This window comes from Piliocolobus tephrosceles, chromosome 10, assembly GCF_002776525.5.
Source record: "Piliocolobus tephrosceles isolate RC106 chromosome 10, ASM277652v3, whole genome shotgun sequence".
NCBI lineage: Eukaryota > Metazoa > Chordata > Mammalia > Primates > Cercopithecidae > Piliocolobus > Piliocolobus tephrosceles.
Window position 1 is genome coordinate 101,003,395 of NC_045443.1, and position 21,621 is coordinate 101,025,015.

The 21,621-nt window shown below is 38.0% G+C and overlaps 1 protein-coding gene across 1 annotated transcript in view; it reads right to left on the reverse strand.

The window, feature by feature from the left end:
• Positions 1-21,621, reverse strand: part of C10H12orf42 (chromosome 10 C12orf42 homolog) — a 185,942-nt gene that overhangs the window by 59,201 nt on the left and 105,120 nt on the right. The window contains exon 4 of the mRNA XM_026454604.2: positions 12,806-12,917. Coding sequence (XP_026310389.1) covers positions 12,806-12,917 — 112 coding nt within the window. The remainder of the gene's footprint in view (positions 1-12,805; positions 12,918-21,621) is intronic.

A 21,621-nucleotide genomic window follows, 5' to 3' on the forward strand; every position in this document is an offset into this window, starting at 1 on the left:
GGACATAGGCATGGGCAAGGACTTCATAACTAAAACACCAAAAGCAATGGCAGCAAAAGCCAAAATTGACAAATGGGATATGATTAAACTAAAGAGCTTCTGCACAGCAAAAGAAACTACCATCAGAGTGAACAGGCAACCTACAGAATGGGAGAAAATTTTTGCAATCTACTCATCTGACAAAGGGCTAATATCCAGAATCTACAAAGAACTCAAACAAATTTACAAGAAAAAAACAAACAACCCCATCAAAAAGTGGGCAAAGGATATGAACAGACATTTCTCAAAAGAAGAGATTCATACAGCCAACAGACACATGAAAAAATGCGCATCATCACTGGCCATCAAAGAAATGCAAATCAAAACCACAATGAGATACCATCTCACACCAGTTAGAATGGCAATCATTCAAAAGTCAGGAAACAACAGGTGCTGGAGAGGATGTGGAGAAATAGGAACACTTTTACACTGTTGGTGGGATTGTAAACTAGTTCAACCATTATGGAAAACAGTATGGTGATTCCTCAAGGATCTAGATCTAGATGTACCATATGACCCAGCCATCCCACTACTGGGTATATACCCAAAGGATTATAAATCATGCTGCTATAAAGACACATGCACACGTATGTTTATTGTGGCACTATTCACAATAGCAAAGACTTGGAATCAACCCAAATGTCCATCTGTGACAGACTGGATTAAGAAAATGTGGCACATATACACCATGGAATATTATGCAGCCATAAAAAAGGATGAGTTTGCGTCCTTTGTAGGGACATGGATGCAGCTGGAAACCATCATTCTTAGCAAACTATCACAAGAACAGAAAAGCAAACACCGCGTGTTCTCACTCATAGGTGGGAACTGAACAATGACATCACTTGTACTCGGGAAGGGGAACATCACACACCGGGGCCTATCATGGGGAGGGGGAGGGGGGAGGGATTGCATTGGGAGTTATACCTGATATAAATGATGAATTGATGGGTGCTGACGAGTTGATGGGTGCAGCACACCAACATGGCACAAGTATACATATGTAACAAACCTGCACGTTATGCACATGTACCCTAGAACTTAAAGTATAATAATAAAATAAAATAAAATAAAGAATTGCTTATCACCTCCTGATGACTCCATAACTTTTTACTCCAGCTCAGACCTTAATTCTAAGTCACAAACAAATAAAAACCTCTTTAAACATGCTCACTAGAATGTCTGTACTATTCAGGCATATTAGGCAAAATGGTCTCCTTTGCAAACTTCTTCTCAGCTGGTAAGAAATTAGATGTAGCTTTATAATGTTCCATTTTCTGTTCTCTTCATGCCACATGGGGTGGTTTTTGCAATGCAAAAATAGCCATCTAATCCCTACTTGTTAATTTAAGTAAATCCATATTTGTTGCTTTTAACCAAAGAATTAAGTATGTTATAAGAGGAATGCTCCATCTGTCTGCTGCATGCAAGGTCCCAGTTGCTCAGCCATTTGGGACTCTGAAAACTCCTTTGATCACTGCCATCATACTGGGCCTGGTATCTGACATCATGATAATAACCAGGAGAGAAAAATGAGGGGCTGATGCCCCACTGATGAGGGAATAACATGGAGTCAGTCTTCACCAAAAACTCCAAGTTTCTTTTGTGAATCAGTTTTAACCCCTTTCATTGGCCAGTTCAGCCAGGTGCTATATTTACTCTAGCATTCATTTACAAATAAGGCCAAGTAACAACGTTATCCATGGAACAAATTTAGGCAGCAGTAAGTCTGAGGTTGGTTACCACCACTGAAACTCTGGGTGGTGTTATCAGTTAGCATTTGCTGCATAATAAACCATTCTAAAACATAACTTTTTAAATTATTATTTTACATGATTCTAGGGGTTGACTGGGATGTTCTGCTCTGAGTCTGCTCATCTTAAGCTGGATATTTTAGGATGACTACCCGTGTACATCTAAAAATTGGTAGACTGGTTGGTACAGTAGGGGTTTCACTCACATATCTGCTGTCAGTTGGGGTGACGACTTCATGTTTCTCATCATAAACTCCAATACTTTTTATATTACCTACTTATGTAATTTTTTAATGTTTCATTAGCCAGAACAAGTCATGTGGTCAAGCTGAGATCCAAGTGATAGAGAAATAAACTCCACCTCTTAATGGGAAGAGTGACATTCAAGAGGCCAATGAATTATCATGGACATTTTTGCAATTTTGTGGCATTTTACTTAACCAAGTCCTAAGAAGAATAGAGAGAGCGCAGGAATATGAGATGACTGGAGTTATTCAAGGGCAGCATCTGGAATAAGCCATTTCAGGGGTAAGAGCAATTCATCCAAGCTAATCAAGATAGCAATCTCCAAAAGCCCCCAGACTTTGTGACTGAGTCCATTGAAGACTTAAGTCTTATTCCACTTTATATGTTTCTTTCTAAAACTGGTCCTCACCTAACAATTCTCCAACCCAGTAAATGACAGTACCATTACCATCACCCATATTGTTTCAAACCAAAAATAAATAAATAAACAAAAATTTCAAAACCCCTCAAGAATTATTGTGAATGCCTACCTCACCCTTATCTAAATATCTTAATCATTAGTGAAGTTTACTGGCTTTATTCATCTAAAAATTGTCTCCATTCTTCACCCACTGACTCCCATCTGTCATTATCATCATCAGGTTCTTCTTTATCTCTCACTTGGACTTTTACTGTGAACTCCCTGCTTCCTCACTTGTTCCCCCTACAATTAATTATCTAAACAACAACAGTGAGATCATTTTTTAAAGTAAATAAGAAGTGGTACAGCTCTACCTAAAATCTTGAATAATCTCCCACTGAGCCCGGAATAAATCCAAAACTTCCCATTGTAATCTAGAAAGTTCTTCATAGTCTGGACCCTACTTGTCTCTTAATCACAAGTCACACTACTCTTTTGCTTCTTCTGGCTACACTGGTCTCTTTTCTAATTTTGGGACACATAAATATAGATATCTTGTCTCTCTGACCGAATGACAATTCCTCAGAGTTCTTCCCTGACCTCCATATCTTAAATGGCCCCAATCCTCTTCAATCTTGGGTTATTCTCATTCAATAATCTATTTTTTTATCCTTTTCTTACCTTTAAAAAAAAAATCTTAAGCACATAGCTTTTAAAGATCTGGTTCATTGAAGTGTAATTTGTAGAGTAAAATTCACTCTTTTTAATGGCCAGCTATATATATGTGTTTCATCAAACACATAGGTTTGTAACCATTATCAAAACCAAGACATAGAACATTTCATCACCTCAATGAACTCTCCAAAAAGGTTTTCAAAAACTGAAACAACCCAAATGTTCTTCAGCTGACAAATAAACAAACTATAGTGAATTTATACAATGGAAGACTACTTAGCCATAAAAAAGGACTATGAATATATATACACAAGGATGCGATACACTAAATGAGACATTCGATTTAAGAAATTACATGTTGTATAGTTTCATTTATATGACTTACTGGAAAAGGCAAGATCATAAGGGCATAAAACAAGTCAGCATTTGTCAGGGCTGGGGTAGAGAAGGGGTGGATTATGAAGGGGCATGAGACAACTCATCCACCTCTTTTTTCATAGCTTTCATTAAAATCTGTAAAAATCTTGCATATTTATTGTTTACTTATTAAGTGTTGCCTTCCTCAAAAGGCACATTCCAAGAGGGCATGAACCCATCTCTTACTCACTTCTGTGTCTCCAGAAACTAGCATGGTGCCAGTCATTTAACAGGTGTCCAATTATTCCTTGTTGAATGACTTAACGAACATGTAAGCCCTTCCCCAACTTGACCTTCCCCCTGAATCCTCAACTTCAACGTATGATCATGCCCTGTGAAGCTTAACTCCTAAGTAGTTCTCCTAGTTATCCCCTTTCCCTTACTGCCATATCCCTGTCCTTGATGTTTTTTACTTAGATGATTGTAATAGCCCCAAAAGTAGTTTTCCTACCTACAGTCTCACCCCTTCAACCACTGTCTCTAACTGCTGCTAGATATGATCAAATTACATCCCTCCCATGCAACTTGATCATAGCTAGCAGGAGTTAAAGACAGTGACTGAAGGGGCAAAACTTAAAAAAAAAAAAAAATAGTAATGATTCCCATTGCCTAGCAACCAACCTAGCTATGGCTCTTCTCCATGCCCAGGTGCTAAACCCTAATCACTACCTACTAGCAGGGCTCTGCTCCTATCCAGATATGGCTCCCAGAACCAAAATGCTGCTCATCTGTCCTAAGGATGAGTCCTACCTCCAACTAAGTGAGTCCCTTATTCTGGAGGGTCCCTATTGTCTTCCTAGTCCCACCCATCAGTGCCTTCTCAATCCCAGCATGCCTAATGGCTTCATGTCTCCAAATCTAAGTCAAATATCAAGGAATTTAGGGCTATCAGAGTAAATAATGTCATTATAAACTATGTTATCTCTCAAAGTTATACCCATAATCTCAACTCTCAAGATCCTAGTATACCAAATCCTGAAGTCACATATTTTTCAGATTGTGATAGTGGCAATTATTTTATCTCTTCCTCCATCGTGTTTTTAAAGGAAGAAAGAAGTCGGTATTTGCTTGTATTGAGTTACCACAGTAGGCTGGAAATAAGCCTAAATTACTCTTTCCATAAAACTATCAAAAGCAGGATAGGTCAAAATCAACTTTTAATATATGCCATCAAAGCCATGAAATATGAAATCCATATGATTTTAGTGGGCTTTTTGGGGGAATCACTAATGTTCATCAAAGGGCACAAGCTAAATAAGTTAAAGTATATCCATAAAATATATTACTCTGAAGTCGTAAGAAAAATGAATGAGGCTCTGGATTCCATTACCAGTTTATACTCTTGCACCATTTGCGTTTCCAACTGCAAACCTTTAACAGGTATCTGGGGAAAAAAATGGTGGATAGGAGACAGGACAAGATTACAGCTCTCACTGGGACAGACAGAGCAGCATGTGGAGACTCATATCATGAACTTTTGCTCCAGAGCTACTGCAGAAATATACCAGGAAAGCCAAAAGAATCCACAGACCCTATGAAGAAAGTGGTTTCCTCCTGCAGGACCCAGGAGACAGCCCAAATACTGTGAGTGCCCAAGTTGTGAAAGTGGGAAAGGGGTATTATCCGTCCCTAAACACACACCCTCACTGGGGAACCTGAAGGTCTAGATCATGGGAAAAAGATTTGACCTTACCTGGAGCTGAGTCAATTAGTAGAGGAAGCAGCAGGAAAAGCCCTGTGGGTTCTCTAGGTCTCTGGGAAGCAATTTCTTTCTCCCTGTGTGTGCCTCACAGGGGTCCTTGGGTAGGGCTGCCAGAGGTACTGGGAAAAGACCACAGGGAGAAGGAAACCTCCAACTGAACTTTGTAGCAATTCCAACCCAATGTGAAATCTCCTGGCTAGAACTCAGGGGAGGGTGGGAATCCAGTAGACTCGACAGGCAGGGAGGTGCAAAAGCCCTAAGTGCTTTCTCAGTTGAGAGGCTGCTAGTCCAGGGAAAGTTCTCAGCCCTCCTCGCCCACTGCCTAGAAACAAACTTGGTACCTTGGTAGGAGAGATTAGCCTTTTGTGTTGCATGGGAGCTGGGTGAGGCCTGTGACTGCCAGCTTTCCCCCACTTCCCTGACTACCTGCATGACACAGCAGAGGCAGCCATAATCTTCCTGGGAATATAACTCCATTGACCTGGGAATCACACCCCCATCCCCCACAACAGCTGCAGAAAGACTCAACCAAGGAGAGTCTGAGTTCAGACACACCTAACCCTTCCCCCACCTGATTGTCCTTCCTTACCCACCCTGGTAGTTGAAGACAAAAGGTATTTTCTCCTGGGAGTTCTAGAGCCCCATCCACTGCCTGATCCTCCCTATACTACCACAGCTGATGCCCTCTTGAAAGTGCTACCTCCTGGCAGGAAGCCAACCAGCACAAAAATAGTGCATTAAACAACCAAAATTAAGGATTCTCACAGAGTCCATTTCACCCTCCTGCCACCTCCACTGGAGCAGGTGCTGATATCCACAGCTAAGAGATCTGCAAAAGGGTCACATCACAGGACTCTGCAGACAACCCTCAGTACCAGCCTGGAGCCTGGTAGCCCTGCTGTGTGGCTAGATCCAGAAGAGAAATAACAATCACTACAGCTCAGCTCTCTGGAAGTCACATTCCCAGGAAAAGGGGGAGAGTACTAGATAAAGGGAACACTCTATGGAACAAAATAATCTGAACAGCAGCCTTGAACCCAAGATATTCCCTCTGACATAGCCTACCCAAATGAGAAGGAAACAGAAAAACAATTCTGGTAATATGACAAAACAAGGTTCTTTACCACCCCCCAAAAAAATCACACCCGCAATGGATTCAAACCAAAAAAACAAATCCCTGATTTACCTGAAAAATAATTCAGAAGGTCAATTAAGGAGCACCAGAGAAAGGTGAAGTCCAATTTAAAGAAATCCAAAAAATGGTATAAGAAATGAAGGGAGAAATCTTCAGTGAAATAGATAGCATAAGAAAAAAAAAATCACAACTTCAGGGAATAAAGGACACACTCAGAGAAATGCAAAATCTTCTGGAAAGTCTCAGCAATAGAATCAAAAAAGCAGAAGTGAGAACTTCAGAGCTCAAAGACAAGGTTTTCAAATTAACCCAATTCAACAAAGACAAAGAAAAAAGAATTTTAAAAAATGAACAACACCTCCAAGAAGTTTGGGATTACGTTAAATGACCAAACCTAAGAATAATTGGTTTTCCTGAGGAAGAACAGAAATCTAAAAGTTTGGAAAACATATCTGGGGGAATAACTGAGGCAACCTTCCCTGGCCTTGCTAGAGACCCAGACATCAAATACAAGAAACTCAAAGAACACCTGGGAAATTCATTGCAGAAAGATCATCACCTAGGCACATTGTCATTAGGTTACCTAAAGTCAAGATGAAGGAAAGAATCTTAAGAGCTGTGAGGCAAAAGCACCAGGTACCCTATGAAGGAGAACCTATCAGATTAACAGCAGATTTATTAGCAGAAACCCAACAAGCCAGAAGGGATTGGGGCCCTATCTTCAACCTCCCTAAACAAAACAATTATCAGCCAAGAATTTTGGATCCAGTGAAACTAAGCTTCATAAATAAAGGAAAGATACACTCTTTTTCAGACAAACAAATGCTGAAGTAATTTGCCACTAACAAGCCAGCACTACAAGAACTGCTAAAAGGAGCTCTAAATCTTGAAAGAAATCCTGGAAACATCAAAACAGGACCTCTTTAAAGCATAAGTCTCATAGGAACTATAAACAAAAATACAATTTAAAAAGACCAAGGTATACAGGCAATGAATAGCACGATGAATGGATTAGTATCTCACATCTCAATACTGACATCGAAAGTAAATTGCATAAATGCTCCGCTTAAAAGGTACAGAATTGCAGACTGGATAAGAATTCACCAACCAAGTATCTGTTGCCTTCAAGGAACTCCCCTGACACATAGGACTCACGTAAACTTAAGGTAAAGGGGTGGAAAAAGATATTCCATACAAATGGACACCAAAAGCAAATAGGAATAGCTATTGTTATATCAGACAACATAAACTGTAAAGCAACAACACTTAAAAAAGACAAAGAGGGACATTATGTAATAATAAAAGACCTTGTTCAACAGGAAAATATCACAATCCTAAATATATATGCACCTGACACTGGAGCTCCCAAATTTATAAAACAGTTACTACTAGATCTAAGAAATGAGATAGAAAGCAACAAAATCATAGTACAGGACTTCAATACTCCTCTGACAGCACTAAACAGGCCATCATGACAGAAAGTCAACAAAGAAACAATGGATTTAAACTATACCCTAGAACGAATGGTCTTAACAGATATTTACAGAACATTCTACCCAACAACTGCAGAATATACATTCCATTCATCAGTGCATGGAACACTCTCCAAGATAGACCAATATGTTTAAGAAAGTTGACACTATATCAAGAACTCTCTCAGACCACAGTGGAATAAAACTGGAAATTAACTCCAAAAAGAACCTTCAAAGCCATGCAAATACATGGAAATTAAATAATCTCCTCCTGAATGATCATTGGGTTAACAATGAAATCAATGGAAATTAAAAAATTCTTTGAACTAAACAATAATAGTAACACAACCTATAAAAATCTCTGGATACAGCAAATGTGATGCTAGGAGGAAAGTTCATACTCTTACATACCTATATCAAAAAGTCTGAAAGAGCACAAATAGACAATCTAAGGTCACACCTCAAGGAACTAGAGAAAAAAAGACCCAACCAAATCCAAACCTGGCAGAAAAAAAGGAAATAAAAATCAGAACAGAACTAAATGAAATTGAAACCAAAAAGAAATACAAAAATAAATGAATAAAAATCTGGTTCTTTGAAAAGATAAATAAAATTAATAGACCATTAGCAAGATTAACCAAGAAGAGAGAAGATCCAAATAAGCTCAACTGGAAAAAAAAAATGAGAGATATTACAACCAATACCACAGAAATACAAAATATCATTCAAGGTTAGCATGAACACCTTTACCTACATAAACTAGAAAACCTAAAGGAGATGGATAAATTCCTAGAAATACACAACCCTCCTAACTTAAATCAGGAAGAATTAGAAACTCTGAACAGAACAGTAACAAACAGTGAGACTGAAATTATATTTTAAAAATCACCAGCCAAAAAATGTCCAGAACCAGGCAGATTCACAGCTGAATCCTAGCAGACCTTCAAAGAGTTGGTACCAATCCTACTGACACTATTCCACAAGACACAGAAAGAGGGAATCCTCCCTAAATCATTCTAGGAAGCCAGTAGCACCCTAATATGAAAACAAGGGAAGGCATAACAAAAAAAAAAAAAAAAAAAATACAGACCAATATCCCTGATGAACACAGATGCAAAAATCCTTAACAAAATGCTAGCTAACCAGATCCAATAGCATATCAAAAAGATAATCCACCATGAGCAAATGGGTTGCATACCAGGGCTGCAGGAATGGTTTAAGATACGCAAGTCAATAAATACAATACACCACATAAACAGAGATTAAAAACAAAAATCACATGATAAACACAATAGATGCAGAAAAAGCATTTGACAAAATCCAATATCCCTTTATGATTAAAACCCTCAGCAAAATTGGCATACAAGCAACATACCTCAATGCAATAAAAGCCACCTATGACAAACCCATAGCCAACATACTACAGAACGAGAAAAAGTTAAAAGTATTCCCTCTGAGAACTGGAACAAGACAAGGATGCCCACTCTCAACACTTCTATTCATAGTACTGGAAGTCCTAGCCAGAGCAATCAGACAAGAGAAATAAATAAAGCGCATCCAAATCAGTAAAAAGGAAGTCAAACTTGTTGCTGTTTGTTGATGATATGATTGTATACTTACAAAACCCTAAAGACTCCTTTAGAAAGCTCCTAGAACTGATAAACAAATTCAACAAAGTTTCAGGATACAAAATTAATGTACACAAATTAGTAGCTCTGCTAAACACCAACAGTGACCACACTAAGAATCAAATAAAAAAACTCAACCCCTTTTACAGTAGCTGCAAAAATAAAATAAAATTAAGTTAAAATAAAATAAAATAAAATACTTAGTAATACCTAACCAAGGAGGCAAAAGACCTCTACAAGGAAAACTACAAAATACTGCTGAAAGAAATTGCAGTTCACACAAACAAATGGAAACACATCCCATGTTCATGGATGGGTAGAATCAATGCTGTGAAAATGACCATATTGCCAAAAGCAATCTACAAATTCAATGCAATTCCCATCAAAATATCACCATCATTCTTCACAGAACTAGAAAAATCATAAAAAAACAAAAAAGAGCCTGCATAGATCAAGCAAGACTAAACAAAAAGAACCAATCTAGAAGCATTACATTACCCAATTTCAAACTATACCATAAAGCCATAATCACCAAAACAGCATGGTAGTAGTATAAAAATAGGCACATAAACCAATGGAACAGAATAGAAAACCCAGAGATAAACCTAAATACTTACAGCCAACTGATCTTTGACAAAGCAAACAAAAACATAAAGTGAGGAAAGGACACCCTATTCAACAAATAGTGCTGGGATCACTGGCAAGCCACATGTAGAAGAATGAAACTGGATCCTCATTTCTCACATTATACAAAATTCTACTCAAGATGGATCAAGGAGTTAAATCTAAGACCCAAAACTATAAAAATTCTAGAAGATCATTGGAAAAACCCTTCTAGACATTGGCTTAGGCAAGGATTTCATGACCAAGAACCCAAAAGCAAATGCAATAAAAACAAAGATAAATAGGTGGGACTTAATTAAACTAAAAAGCTTTTGCGTGGCAAAAGGAAAAGTCAGCAGAGTAAACAGACAACCCACAGAGTGGGAGAAAATCTTCACAATCTATACACCTGACAAAGGACTAATATCCAGAATCTAAAACAAACTCAAACAAATTAGCAAGAAAAAAACAATCCTATCAAGAAGTGGGCTAGGGACATGAATAGACAATTCTCAAAAGATATACAAATGGCCAACAAACATGAAAAAATGCTCAACATCACTAATAATCAGGAAAATCCAAATCAAAACCACAATGTGATACCACCTCACTCCTACAAGAATGGCCATAATCAAAAAAAAATAGATGTTGGTATGGATGTGGTGAAAAGAGAACACTTCTACAATGCTGGTGGGAATGTAAACTAGTACAACCACTATAGAAAACAGTGTGGAGATTCTTTAAAGAACTAAAAGTAGAACTACCACTTGATTCAGCAATCCCACTACTGGGTATCTACCCATAGGAAAAGAAGTCATTATATGAAAAAGATACTTGGACATCCTTGTTTATATAAGCACAATTCACAGTTGCAAAAATGTGGAACCAGCCCAAATATCCATCAATCAATGGGTGAATAAACTGATATATATATGATGGAATACTACTCAGCCATAAAAAGGAATGAATTAATGGCATTCATAGCAACCTGGATGGAATTGGAGACTATTATTCTAAGTGAGGTAACTCAGGAATAGATAACCAAATATCACATGTCCTCACTCATAAGTGGGAGCTAAGCTATGAGGATGCTAAAGCATAAGAATGATACAAGGGACTTTGAGGATTCCGGGGAAATTGTAGGAAGTGAGTGAGGGATAAAAGGTTACAAATTGGGTTCAGTGTATAATGCTGTGGTGATGGGTGCGCCAAAATCTCACAAATCACTACTAAAGAACTTACTCATGTAAGCAAACACCACCTGTTCCCCAAAAACCTATGGAAATAAAAAAATTAAAAGAAAAAAATAAAAGAAAGAAAAAAAAGAAAAGAAAAATGAATGAGAAAGCACTCAATGCACTGATGTGGGAAGAACTCCAAGATATAGTGATAAGTGAAGACTGAGGTGCAGAATACTGCTACTCACCTGTACACTTTCATTTGTCATAAACACACTTTTATTTGCTTAGAGAAAATAATGAAGGATTATCAAGAAAATAGTGTAAGTGTTTTCCCATGGGAGAAAGGGGAACGAGGCAGATTGGAGCAGAAGTAGGAAGAAGACTGTCTTCCATATACCTCTTTATATTTTTGGTTTTTTAGTGATGTAAATCTATTATTCCTCCCGCAAAAATATTTTCAGTTCTTTTTAAGTAGAATTTGAGTGTGTACCACAATGTGATTCTCAAAAAGCTCATTAAAATTACATTACTCCAAGAGTTTGAAACCATTATAACATCAACAAAACCTTTCAATGGCCCTGATATGAATACATATGCAATGAATTTTATTAGCATATAAATATAAGTGAATGAATAAATACATTCTAAAATAATGCACTGTTCAAATGAAAATGTAGCAGTTACCTGCTTTATCAGTTGTCCTTACTTCATTTTCTCTTAGGTAGTAAATTGGACAGGTATATTTAAATATATCGTTTCAGGTCAGTAAAATGGTCCTAAAAATGGAGTTTATGGACAGTCGCAGGGTGTCAAAATCATCTATGGTGACAGTGCTATGGGGAATATAACTAATACAATTATATATCATTTTTGGCTTGACACAAAATGATGTTCTTTTGCTTGCCCTATATCAATTTATTTAGGGAAATCATCCTTTTACTATTCTCTCTCTTTATTTGCCTCTCTCTCTCTCTCTCTCTCTCTCACACACACACACACACACACACACACACATTTTGTGTAATTTAAGTGCAACTGTCAATCAAGTGGCCCACCTCCCCTGCCTCAGAAGTAGCAAATGTTGACTAGTGTATTCCATTCTCCCAGCTACCTGGATTCCAGGGGTGAACATAAGGCCAAAGTTTGGCCAATCAGAGCCATTGGATAAGCAGTAGAGACTGTTATAGATGAAGGAAACAGGAGGATTTCTGTACTTTTGAAATTACAAGCTCTAAGAATCAGATATGCCTATAGCTGCCAGGGCATGTTACTACTATCCTTTTTGAAAATGAACCCAACTTAGTGAAGACAACAGGGAAATTAATAAAATGAAATTAATCATGATATTATCGGTAAACACTGGATCCAGCCATGCCCTAAGCTAGTCCACCTTTGGATTTATTAACTCCATGAGCCAATGAATTCCCTCTTTTGTTGCCGTTTTGAAACACAGTGCAACTGTTCCTCAATAAAATCTTTATGATTATTACCTGTACATATTCCAGAGTTTCTTTGGAAACTCTGGTCTTTCTTGGGATTATGTCTTAATTTACCTGGAAAATTTAGAAAGTGTAGACTACGAAATTTAGGAGATTCAGAGAAATTCTTCATGTGATTAATGAATCTGGAGCAGGTCACTGAAGTTCTTTCATAACGAGGGATGTTCTGTAAGATAGAGGAGAAAAATACACAAAATAAAATTAGGTTAATGGCTCCAAAACAATTCATGCCACCTAGCACTCTTACTTCCCTAAAGTGAGTGATATTTTTTAAATATTTTTGTTTCTTTATTCTTTAAATGAAACAATCCTGAAAACAATCACAGTTAACTCTAATTACCTTTACATGCACATTCCTCTCATGTACTCATTAAAGAGCCTAATTAACTTAATTATTTGTTCATTGAAAAAAATCTTATTCAGTTACACTATATGCTAGATATTAATCTAGGCAGTGAGGATACAAGAGGCACGGTCTCTGCCCTTATGAAATTGACATATTAGTGGAGAGTGACAAAAAATAAACGAATATATCTACAATAGATTGGATGGTGATTTTTCTATTGCAAGATGAAAAACATAAAATAAGAGATAACTTCTCAGACAGGGTGATATGAAAACAAAGATTCACTGGCACAGACGGAGTAGCCACGTGAGGTCTTGGATGAGAGTCATTCCAAGCACTGGGAACAGCCAGTGTGTGAAAGAATGGAGAGGCAGGGGATAGGGAAGGGGGTCAGAAGGTAGGGGAGAGGAGGCTCTTAAATCAAGCCTTGTCACCTTGAAATAGCAAAAACAGAAAACAAAGAGGAGAAAGAGCTACAAATATCTTGGTTAAATAATATGAAATAAGGTCATAAGTAAGGATCCAATTTGATTTAAATCAAAAACTATTCATTCTAAAATCTAAAACTATAAAAACCTAGAAAGATAACCTAGGGAATACCATTCCGAACATAGAAATTCGCAAAGATTTCATGAGAAAAACACCAAAAGCAATTGCAACAGAAACAAAAATTGACAAACGGGATCTAATTAAACTAAATAGCTTCTACACAGGAAAAGAAACTATCAACAGAGTAAACAAACAACCTACAGAATAGGAGAAAATATTCGCAAACTATGCTTCCAACAAAGGTCTAATACCCAGGATCTATGAGGAACTGAAACAAATTTACAAACAAAAAACAAACAACTCCATTTAAAAGTGGACAAAGGACCTGAACGGAAACTTTTCAAAAAAAGACATACATGTGACCGACAAGCACATGAAAAAATGCTCAACATCACTAATCGTTAGAGAAATGCAAATCAAAACCACAATGAAATACCATCTCACACCAGTTAGAATGGCTATTACTAAAAAGTCAAAGAATAACAGATGCAAGATTGCAGAGAAAAGGGAACACTTATACACTGCTGGTGGGAGTGTAATTTAGTTCAGTCATTGTGGAAAGCAGTATGGCAATTTCTCAAAGAACTTAAAGCGAATTATCATTTGATTCAGCAATCACATTATTGGATATATATACCCAAAAGAATATAAATCATTCTAACATAAAGACACATGCACATGTGTCTTCACTGCAGCACTATTCACAATAGCAAAGACATGGAATCAACCCAAATGCCTATCAATGTTGGACTGGATAAAGAAAATGTGATACATATACACCATGGAATACTGTGCAGCCGTAAAAAAGAATGAGATCATGTTTTTTGCACCAATATGGATGAAGCTGGAGGCCATTATCTGAAGCAAACTAACACAGGAACAGAAGCCCAAATACCACATCTTCTCACTTATAAGTGGAAGCTAAACAACAAAAAACATGGATACTAGAAGGGGAACAAGAGGCACTAGGGCCTACTTGAGGGTGGAGTGGGGGAGTAGGGAAAGAATCAGAAAACATACCTGATGGGATACTATGCTTATTACCTGGTAAGGAAGTTATCCGTACACCAAACCCCTGTGGGTGTACACAGTTCACCATATAATAAACCTGCACATGTACTCCTGAACTAAAAGTTTAAAAATAATAATATAGATAAATAAAAACCAGTCATTAAACATGTAATCAGAACCAACTTCCCATTGGTTTGATGTGTAATTTTTATTGTTTGGATATGATTAGAAATTATCGATTTGGATGATTTGGGTATTGTATAAATTTGGATATTGGATATTAATGTATGGCTAGTACTGTTTGGATATTGTGAATATTATGTGTTCAGGATAGCATTAATTTACTGAGTCTGTACAAGGTCAACTCATCCCTGCATGAGCAACAGTATCTTACTGAAAGGGTAAGGTTTTCATCTTGTCACTTCACACGGCCTATCACTCACCCAACTCTACCCACTCCCTGAGGAAAAGGTTTGTGTCTCAAGCCAGAAACTGTAAGCTAAGTGAGAGGGTCCTAGGAGGGCACTGGAGTGAGAACTCTCTCTTTTCCGTAACTGTGGATCAAGGAGGCAGAGATGGAAGCTTAAGAAGACATACACCTCTTAAATGGCAGGAGGCAGCTGGGACTCGAGAGACCCAGTCCAGTTGTACCAGTCATGGAGCATGGGAGATTAACTAAGGAAGGGTCAGAAACCTATACTTTATAAGACTTTTTTGCTGCTAGCATTTTCTTTCTTTATATTTGCTTGATATTGAGTAGAGTCTTCTTTAAAAATCATCACAAATGAGCTAAAATAAGTGAAAGGGAGAGAATTTCTACCATTTTAAAGAGAGAAGAGTACCACAGGAACAGCAGTGATTCCAAGAGAGGGCTTGAGAGAAAGTGAAATGAGAGAAAAACTTTTCCTGACTTGGTTAGAGCCACTGTCCATCTGGACAGTATGTGCGCATGGGCAATCTTAGAGGTAATAACTCAGAGCACGGGCTGTAGAATCATGTAGGTCCACATCCAAGCCTCATCTCCACACCCCGCTCTCTATACAAGCCGGGGCAATTTACCTTCTCTATTCCTGTTTCCACCTTTACAAAGTGGGGCTACTGCTATCCCACAACAATGATTACCCCCATTTTACAGATAAAAAACTAACTTATCAAAGCTACACAAGTACTAAGTATTGAAAGCAAGTCTCAAATCCACTCTTTCCTACTCTAACGGCCATGTTTTTAATCCCATTCCATACTGCTTCCCCATTTTAGAATAAGCACAATGTAAGTATTCAAACAGAACCTAGATCACCGTGGCCTCCTCACAGTCAGCAACCTAAGTGTCCAAAACAGAAAGCGTCCAAAACAGAAAGCGTCCAATGTAAGTGTCCAAAACAGAAACTAGAAGATCACCCTGGCCTCCATTTCCTCCCTTATCCCTCAGATCTATGCACAACCATTTCCTGTCAACCTCACCCTCTCAATGTCCTCCAGTCCCATTCCCATAGCTGCAGGCCTATTAGCATCTTCATCCACATCCCTGCTTGCAGTTCACCTCCATTGAATTTTCTTTCTCGCATTATCTTTCTAAAACCCAAGTTTAAATATGGCACTGGCCTTCTTAATAGTGTTCATTGATTTCCCACCATTTAAACAGTGGTTCTCAAACTGTACCACGCATAAAAATCACCTGGTGAACATGTTAAAATGCAAATTTTGATTCACATATGTCTAAGGGGATAAGCCCAGGCATGTGCACTCTTAGCAGTCATCCTGGGTGACAGATACAAGTGATCAACTTCTCGTTTCTCCAAGTGTGGCTCAGGACCCAGCGTCACCAACATCACCTAGGAGCTTGTTAGATATGAAGATTCTCTGGCCTCACCCTAAAACCTACTGGATCAGGATCTGAATTTTAACAAATCCCCAGCCCATCACACTCTGACCTAAAGAACGAAATGCAAAACTCTATGGTATAGGAGGTTGGTCATGACCCACCATCTATTTATCTCTTGCCCCCAACCCCATCTCACAGGACTCTCTCCTCTGTGACCCAAGTATGACAAAGTAGGAAAACTGAGGCACCAAAAAGCTAAGGCAGTGAGTCTCAGTTTCTTCATCTTGGTCAGCCCAGTGCCTAGCACAGTCCCTATTACGTGCGTCCTGCTGCTTCACTGATGTTTTGAATTTGACTGAATGGAATTAATTTATGTTTTAAAACACATTTTGAAATGCAGTATTATATTCAAATTGCACCTTTCCTCAGGGTATGATTTACTGAAATGAAAAGGAATGAATGCAGACAAAGACACTCCATATCATGGACCTGATGCATTTTACTCCTGAAAACACCTTACATTTCTTTGTTGAGCAGGGGAGACAGGTACTGATTCCTCTCTGTGAAGACACTGTGGCTTTTAGTTGATTCACTGCCTGAAGTCAAACCCATGCTCTATATATGAAAGCACAACTCCACCTTCTTTTTTAAGATGATCAAACTTTCACCACAAAGATACAAGAACAGTAAATATTGATCTTCTGGACGGATGGCGCACCTCACGCCACAGGCCACTCAAGCATCTGCTCATTACCACCAGCCCTCCCCTTTGTTGGGAAATAATGCCAAGTGGCCTCATGTGCTATCGGCTGTAGATTGCAAATATTTAAAAGAAATAAATTTCTCTGAATGCAAAGCACCTTTCTTTGTTATCTAACCCCCTCTCCTCCCAAGTCATGTTGATTTTGGGGTTGTGCACACTCCCAGCACCTGTACTTTTCAATTGTTTGCCTGCCAAGAACAGTGTGGTTTTCTTGCTTGGTTTTAGAAGCCATTCTAAGTACAGTAGCCAATGAAGGCATATTTTCTTTCTCTCTTGGCAATATGTAAAGGAAGTTTCAACTTTAGGACACCTAGCAGCAACTGTAATTAGAGGACAAGGAAAGAAACTGGAGTTTCTCCATCTCAGTATTTGTCCCACATGATCATGAAAAATGTACCACCACTGCAGACCAAAACCATAAGTGCAGGTTTCTTCAACAGTCTTATTATTTGGCAGAAAGTTTTCTAAATTGGTTTTGCTGAAATCCAGAATCATTCTTTAGTGGAAAAGTAAGATCTGGACAATAAGACAAGAATGGAATTTCAGCAAGTGGAAAATCAATTTGTGATTGAGAATAGCCACTAGGTATACAAATCCAAGTGTCTGAATATATAAATGTTGGATCAAACTATTATTTCCTCTACATGGAGCATTACGAATTTGATGTGGTATCACCAAGCCCTGTGTGTTTTTAATCATGGTTCTTAATCTCTTACCACTAAGGCATATGCAATGCAGTGTTAACGAGAAATAACCTACTGCCAAGTATTATGATCTGATCAACGCTGATGGCAAACTGGGTCTGGAGACAAATGATCTGTGTGTAAACCTTTAGTCACTCTCTTACACTAAGCTGAATTCTAATTCAAAGGGAACGCTGCAACCTCTATTACCGGCACCACTTTTGTCACTTTTCATTTTGTTACATATTTTATTCTACTTTCAAGAATGAGTATTTGGGGATTTACTCTTCCCCAGTTCTTGATCCATATAGTCTGGACAAAGCAAATGCCCAGATCTGAGCACATCACATTCCACTGGCTGCATGAATTGGAGTTCAGAACCAGCGAGGTTTAATGGGATATTTTGAGATTTCCAGATTGAGGTTTGATTGTGAGAGATGGTAGCGTCTGTGGCTGCTGCAGCTATTTCAACAGCATGAGGCAAGTGTCTCTTGGCTTTGAATTACTTCTCTGGTAAGCTAGCTTGAGCTGGGTAAGCTATACTTTCTTGCCCATTCTGCCTGGTGTCAAGAGATCTGTATTTGTGAGATGAGAGCTCAAAATGTAGTCTATGTTTATCGAAGTTTATTTCACTCTAGGTCAGGGGTGTCCAATCTTGGGCCACACATTAAATACACCAACACAAACAATAGCCGATGAGAAAAAACACACACGCACACACACACAAAATCTCATAATGTTTCAAGAAAATTTATGAATTTGTGTGGAGCCACATTCAAAGCTGTCCTGGGCTGCATGTGGTCCACACTGTGTCCTGGGCCACATGTGGCTTGCTCCTGGTTGCTCTTGTTCAACCCAGAGCAAGCAGGTTGGACACGCTTGCTCTAGATAAAACTGACCAGTTCTGATAAAGATGATTCTGATAAGGACAATGCTCACTTTGTCTTAGCTGGCATCAATCTCCAAACAAATACTTAAGCCAAAATATTCTAGGTAATTTACGTATTCCAAAAATGAAAGAGATGATATTTGCTACAACATACAACCCTTACAACTAAAATGAAGTATTTTGTTGTTTCCAATGTAAATAGTAAGCCAGGGAGTAATGAGCTGAAGTGACTCTTTCTCTATTTGCACTGGATTAGCAAGATCTCCATGGAATTGCTTTAAATTATATATAAATCATAAAGCCACTTTCAGTTTCTTGTAAGACTTGAAAATTATAGGAAATGTCAGAAGAAACATAAAAATGACCTTTTATAAATTTAAATTTAAATTCAGAGTTATCCAAAACTGATTTGAATGAAAATTTAAATCTTTTTAGAAAAATTATTCTGTAAGAATCACCAGCTCTAGATGTGCTAAAAGTTACATTTCAGAATAATTTATCAGAAATGCATCCCAGTGTTGTTGGAGTCTGTAAAATACTCAGCAGTTTTAGGGACAGCTGTATCAGGAAAAAGATTCTTCTCAAAGTAAAAATGATCAAAAATGATTTGCAATCTTAAAGATGAAATTGCTGAAAGTATAACATATAACGACCTAGTAAAGGAATGTGTAGAAAGCAAACCCCAAAATACAGCTCATGATCAATTAAGATATCACATAGCAACATATTATTATTTATTGCATCATAAAAAATTATAACACAAAAATGTTAATTTGTTCAGGTTGTAGGTTCAGATTGTCATTCATGTATTGCTATTACCCCTATTACATTTTATAATTAATAACATAGTTATAAAGAAAAATGTTTTATATTTTAGTATTATTAACCGCCCTTTCTCCTGCTTTCATTTTACACTGGGCTCCACAAATTATGTAGCTTGCCCTGACTGTATCTATACAATTTTTCAGGCTAAGCCTTATATTCTCATAGTCAAATGGACAAGGTCAAAGGCTGTCAGAAAGATGACAGAATTCTGTATTTCTCATTCATGACATTTGGAGGTGGCCCTTCTCCTATCCTGCAAGATCACTTTGTACCAAAGCTTAAAATATGAGACCGATATCTTGCCACTTTGAAAGAAAATAATATCTACCATCTACTAAGTGTATTCAATTGGCCATGTATTGCCTCAAGTTAGACAGAAGATTGTTTATACAAGTGCACATGTATTTTTGAAAATTCCATCTTACACACATATGTTTAGTGTAGCACTATTTACAATAGCAAAGACTTGGAACCAACCAAAATACCCATCAATGATAGACTGGATAAAGAAAATGTGGCACATATAGACCATGGAATAATATGCAGCCATTAAAAATAATGAGTTCATGTCCTTTGCAGGGACATGGATGAAGCTAGAAGCCATTGTTCTCAGCAAACTAACACAGGAACAGAAAACCAAACACATGTTCTCACTCATAAGAGTGGGAGTTGAACAATGAAAACACATGAACACAGGGAGGGGAACATCACACACCGGGACCTGTCGGGGGGTTGGAGGCAAGGGGAGAGAGAGCATTAGAGCAAATACTTAATGCACGCGGGGCTTAAAACCTAGATGATGGGTTGACAGATGCAGCAAACAGACATGGCACATGTATACCTATGTAACAAACCTGCACATTCTGTACATGCATCCCAGAACTTAAAATAATACTTAAAAAGAGAAAATTTCTCTGTCTTTTAGCATCAAAAGCTGATGTAGTCTGACACCATTATGTTCCTTTGTTTGTGATCTATCTGGGAGATGTTTGTTTTATTTGTATTCTTTGTTCCTACATCTCTGAAAACTTTTATGATCTCTTTGTGACTATTGAAATAATGTTATAACAAAATGTCTTAGTGTGGGTTTTCTTTCATTATACTGGGCACTCGAGTAAGCTGTAACAATCTGGAAATTCCTGTCTTGCAATTCTATAAATATTTTTCTTTTTTAGAAATAATTTTCTCCCCTCTGTGTTCTCATTCTCTCTTGCTCTCGCTCTCTCCCCTCTTTCACTCTGTCTTCTATTTTTAAAGCTTTTTCTTTCTACTTTCTAAGGGCTTCCTTTAACTTATCTTTTCACTCTTATGCTGCTCTTTGTAAAAATCCTGGTTTTCACACATTTAATTCCTGTCTATTTCTTCTTGTTGTTGTCACTTTTTAAAATATGGCATCCTGTTCTTATTTAATAGATGTTCTCTCTTCCTTTATTCCTGAGTATTTTGATCTGAGGGTCTGGGTGTGCCTTAGTAGTGTTAGATTTGTGTTCATATTGTTTGGTTCCCTGGGTTGTTTCAGTGTCTTCTGAGCTTCTCTCTTCTGCTTGTTTTCATTTATCTCATGTTAAAAGCCTTCCTCAAGGATCCTTGAGAGCCTTGACTGCCATTCATATATAACAGAAAAGCACTAAAAGGCTGACTGCAGCTCTGGATTCACTCGGGTAGGGCTTATGACCAGTGGGCTTCCCTGAAGAATGATGGGGTAGTCAGCCTACCTACCCAATGACAGGTCCCTCACCGTCAGAATGGGAAAGGCTTTCCCCTGGTATGTCCTCCAAGCACCAGCCCAAGAATGTATTTACCAGACCGGTAGCATTCTGGGAAGAGAGCAAGAGGAAAGGGCCTGGGTGTTCCACAGGCCTCTATCTAAAACTTCAAGAAACCCCTACTCGGAGCCCCCACCTCATCCCTGAGTTGGGAGTCCTTCTAGCCTAATTTTGCCAGAGAATAAATCTTTGTCCCAACTCTGCAGGGTGAGCCAA